Here is a 4,510-nt window from a genome sequence, read left to right on the forward strand (position 1 = left end):
TAAACAAATAAATATATAAATACATAAATATATATAAATTTATAAATGAATATATGAATAATTACTGTATATATAAAATAATAATACAGTATATGTGGCATGGACAGACGGAATCAGTCATTTGTCGGGAAAAATCAATTTTGAGATAATAGCATATGAAGAAAAAACGAAGTCTAAGCTTTATAATGGTGAAAAAATCATTCAAATCTGACTTCTAGTTACGAAGTTATGTTAACTCAAAAAGTATGTATGTGTTGAGGCTTCTGGGAGTAGGTATTGAGATATTGGCATGTAAAGTTTACCAACCACTGATAAGCGCGCGACGGCCTACTTTACCCGAAATGGGTAAATATTTACCCTAGCAACGGGGGGTTATAATTATGCTGTTATAATAAAAATTGGTACGAACAATGCTCATATATTTTTCTAATACCATGCAAAATTTTATTTGAATCTGACTATGTCTTCAATAGTTAAACTTACTCTCAATGTTTGTAAGAATTTTGTTAGATTTAGCGAAAATCACACCTTACAATTGGTAATGTAATCATTAACTATGGCTTACAGAGCTGGTTGAGAGTCATCAAATATTCGTAAAATGTGGTCTATACTCCATGTCTGTATTATTGTATATTACTCTGGAATGAATGTTGTAAAATCTATCGTTTTTATTAGCTATTATCAGTAAAATATCTTGCACAAAACGTCTCAAACTTCCTTGTAGAAAGGTAGGTAATTATTCTTGTGAAGTACTGTATTTTTGAGTGCAACATCTTTCAATTGCTTATGTAATTTATAAAGCAGCCCACTTACAATGAATACATTTGTTTATTTCAATGTTCTCTATAGATTGTTATTTTCCGACTGGATGAGTTGGAATATACAGTATTTAGAAATTCTGAGTTTGTTATTTATTTTGTGTGTAATTCTGATTGTAATTAATGTGTTTATGGAGATTACGAATCACGATGCCTAATATTGTCATACAGTATTTTCATGTTTTATTTGATTGCAGCAAAATAATGAAAATCAAAATCAAAAAGAAAGACATTTTATAGCACATTGTAAAACATTTTTCAGAATTTTATTAATAAAACTCATGATTCAATAACGAGAGATGTTGTACATGTACATTACAATCAGTGCCATCTGAGAGTTGCACCATCATTTAGGTAAGAATTTTAATATTTTTCATATTTTTCATTTTATTTTTATGTTATATAGTAGACAATTTCATGGAGAAACAAAAGAAAACGCTTAAATATTACCAGATTTAATCAATAATAGAAATGCTATATTAAAAAGATTTGATCGATACAACCAACTAGCTTTCCGTCTGCAATTTAAAGGGCTTCGGACCTTCAGAATATTCTGTAATTCTGGCTGCATTAATATTAAAAAGATTTGATCGATACAACCAACTAGCTTTCCGTCTGCAATTTAAAGGGCTTCGGACCTTCAGAATATTCTGTAATTCTGGCTGCATTAAAATCTTTTTTTTTTTTTTTTTTTGAACCAACAATCTATTAAGATTGCTCATCTATTTCTTTGCCTTTCACAATCTGTTTTTTATTAGGTGTCTCGGCCACAAGAGGAAAATCGTGTTTGTTTTTTTGCTCATCACTTGCTGTAGAAATGTGACTTATTTCTTTGCCTTCCCTCTCAGTTTTTTCTTAGGTGGCTAAGCTAGAGCAGGAACATCGTCATCGCTGACCTCATCATCCAAAGACGCATCAGGCTCAGGACACACCAAATCCTGAATTTCAGGACGAACGTACGGACGTATAAAACGGTTGAGGTATATTTGGCGCTTCATGCTCAAACCCGGTGGTGTCATAATATCAGGAAGTACATTGTCAACAATGTTGACACGTTTCTTCTTCTGTCTGAAGATGCAAATTTCCTGCTCTGGTGAAGACGCAAATTCTCTCACAGAAATAATGCCAGGCTTCTCTGCGTTAAAGCGGAAATGATGATATCTTCCTACATCAGGAACTTCTCTAAACCACTGGCTTAGGAAATCATTCCAGGCATAATGCTTTACTGCAACATTTGAACCATCTTCTTCGGCCACAATCTGAGCTATGTTCATCGCACTAGAAGAATTGACGACAGCAGCAATATCTGCGATGCACTCAACTTTAGTCAGTTTTAGCCTCTGCTTAATTTGCCCAAAGGCACCATCTGGCAAGAATTTCGTATGCCCTGTCAGCATGAAGTTTAGAGTTATCTCTTTGTGTCGGCCAGTCATAACACGCCACATCAAATAGGCCATCAGTGCTGGTTTTTGTTCTGTGCACAACAGTTGTCACAATGAAAATTGGCTATAGTTTCCCCGATGCCCCATCTCTCCAGAAAGTGGTGAATCAGGTTAACAACAAACTCAGACCCTTTCTTTATAATCTGAGCCTCGTCTACAAGATAATTGACCTATAAAATAATAATGAAAACAAACTGTCAAATACAAGTATTGTAAACACAACAAAGTAACAGTACATTTTTTGGCTTAATGAGTGAACATAAAGATAATGCACACTAAATCAATCACATACCTGCTTGGTCAATCCAGTGCAACACATGCCAAATATCTGGCATTTCCGAGGCGTCAGAAAGTATATTGGACCGGCCTGCATGGGGTCCGACGGGAACATAATCTGCTGGGCAAAGTCGAAACCATAATGCGCCATTCCATTAAAAGACATTGGTGCATGGCATCCAAGTGATGTTCCTTTCAGTTGCTCCTGAAGATAAAACAAAAACATATAATAATATCTATTTACTCATTTCCTGGGTAGGTTTATTCTAATGTATATAGTCTATTAATATAGTGTAGATGTTAAGTGATATCTGTTGTACTGTCTTCAATGTATTCTAATGTATTTTTATGCATGCAAAATCTTTTTAAATTAAAAAATTAAATTACATAACATCATGTAAATAACAAAGATCTTAGTACCTTCGACTCTACTATCATTTCATTATAAACTCTCCTCTGCTCCATCGCCAGTTCGAGGTGGTATTGAGCTGTTCTTATCAATTCAGCTTTCTGTATTAGAGCAACACCACTACTTCGCATAATGCTGGTTGTGTTGACTTGACAAGTCCTGCATAAGTCCGATCTTGGCTTTGCTATTACAATGTTTGGGAACAGTTCTTTCCAGTAGCGGCAGAAGGTTTTGTAGCTAACTTCTGGGGCATCAGGTTCTGAAAAATAAAAATTTTAAAAATTTTAAAATCAAACATGAAAATTTACTACAAATTTACTACAGATATAAAAATGTCACAGGTTTTAGACAGATATTTTTAAATGTAAAAACAACTTACTAAAAGCCTTTCTGGCAGCGTTGAACTTTGTACAAACGTGGATTTTCGTCTCACTGCTAGACAACAGAACAGTGTCTGCGTCTGTTTTTCTTAGGCCCGGAATACGGCCTGGTAGCACAAGACCATGTTCACTGGCATACCGTTTTATGAAGGCAGCAAAATGCAACACTCCCTTGAAATCCAGGGCCTTCCTGCAGTTCTTGGCGCCTGTTAAGTATTTTGTGATTTCGGAGAACCCATCTTCCTGATAGTGTTTCTTTACATTTTGATAGTTTATCTTGACTGATGCTGAAAAAGAAATGTCATGGTGATTATTGTTATTATTTAAGAATAAGCTTGTTGAATGATTAAGTATTATTCACATTGTATAAAATGTATTTTTTAATTTTTTGTTGAATTTTTTTTAGAAAGTACTTGTAATTTTCATGTCATGTCAAACTAAACATTTTCAATATCTTCAATCACTGAAACCAGATGAATAATGTGTGTATTAAATATTTCACTTTGAATATTTCACTATTTCAACTACAAAATAAAAATCAATTTTAAAATGTACTTACGCATACATAAATTTGAATGTATCTCTACAGATGGACTGATCCTTGTATCTGTAAGTTATTCTTGCCCTCTCCCTTTTTGACTGTTTGTGTCTCTTCCTTTCTGTCATGACAGAATCATTAATACCACTCTGTACAGCTGTCATTATTATCCAATCTTTAACACCTTTTAAGAAAAAAACAATATAGTTAAGAAAATGAGAATGATTCCCATGGCAACGCGTGGCTATGTAGAACTTAGAAGCATCACCATGCGTGTTTGTTTTTTTTAGAGCGTGTTCACTGTTCTTTCGAGTTTCTTTATTCACATGTACAGTTCTATGAATTCCTTTTAAACCGATTATTTTATAAAATAATACGTTACGTGAATTAATTCATTATTAATTCAGATTAATTCATTATAGTTTATAAGATAGAATAAAAATAAATATATAAAAATAAATATATTAATAAATATATTAATATATATATAAATATATATATATATATATTTATAAACATATATATATAAATATAATATATATAAATACATAAATAAATATATAAGAAAAATATGAACTTATTAAAAAAAAAATATATATATATATAAATATACAAATAAATATACAAACAATATATAAAAAAAATTA

At 32.2% G+C, this 4,510-nt stretch overlaps 2 protein-coding genes across 2 annotated transcripts; both read right to left on the minus strand.

Annotated features, from left to right (window-relative positions):
* Positions 1 to 1,504: 1,504 nt before the first annotated feature.
* LOC117120796 lies at positions 1,505 to 2,262 on the minus strand. Its single transcript, XM_033265878.1, has one exon. The coding sequence runs from the start codon at positions 2,249 to 2,251 to the stop codon at positions 1,682 to 1,684; it is 570 nt and encodes a 189-aa protein (XP_033121769.1). The 5' UTR covers positions 2,252 to 2,262; the 3' UTR covers positions 1,505 to 1,681.
* Positions 2,241 to 4,246, minus strand: LOC117120795. Its single transcript, XM_033265877.1, has 5 exons — positions 3,885 to 4,246; positions 3,325 to 3,612; positions 2,957 to 3,204; positions 2,553 to 2,741; positions 2,241 to 2,430 (listed from the first exon to the last, which is right to left on the minus strand). The coding sequence occupies exons 1-5, from the start codon at positions 3,886 to 3,888 to the stop codon at positions 2,275 to 2,277; spliced, it is 885 nt and encodes a 294-aa protein (XP_033121768.1). The 5' UTR covers positions 3,889 to 4,246; the 3' UTR covers positions 2,241 to 2,274.
* Positions 4,247 to 4,510: the final 264 nt, after the last annotated feature.

Source organism: Anneissia japonica, unplaced genomic scaffold (genome assembly GCF_011630105.1).
Source record: "Anneissia japonica isolate Jap-2015-1 unplaced genomic scaffold, ASM1163010v1 scaffold89936_len7272_cov181, whole genome shotgun sequence".
Classification (NCBI taxonomy): Eukaryota; Metazoa; Echinodermata; class Crinoidea; order Comatulida; family Comatulidae; genus Anneissia; species Anneissia japonica.

Excerpts from the sequence above, each read along its gene's own strand:
- LOC117120795 (XM_033265877.1), bottom strand. Across the intron at positions 2,742-2,956 it reads AAATGATAGTAGAGTCGAAG|GAGCAACTGAAAGGAACATC; the intron begins GTACTAAGATCT and ends TTTTATCTTCAG. Across the intron at positions 2,431-2,552 it reads GCACTGGATTGACCAAGCAG|GTCAATTATCTTGTAGACGA; the intron begins GTATGTGATTGA and ends ATTATTTTATAG.
- LOC117120796 (XM_033265878.1), bottom strand. The coding sequence starts at position 2,251 with ATGACTGGCCGACACAAAGAGATAACTCTAAACTTCATGCTGACAGGG.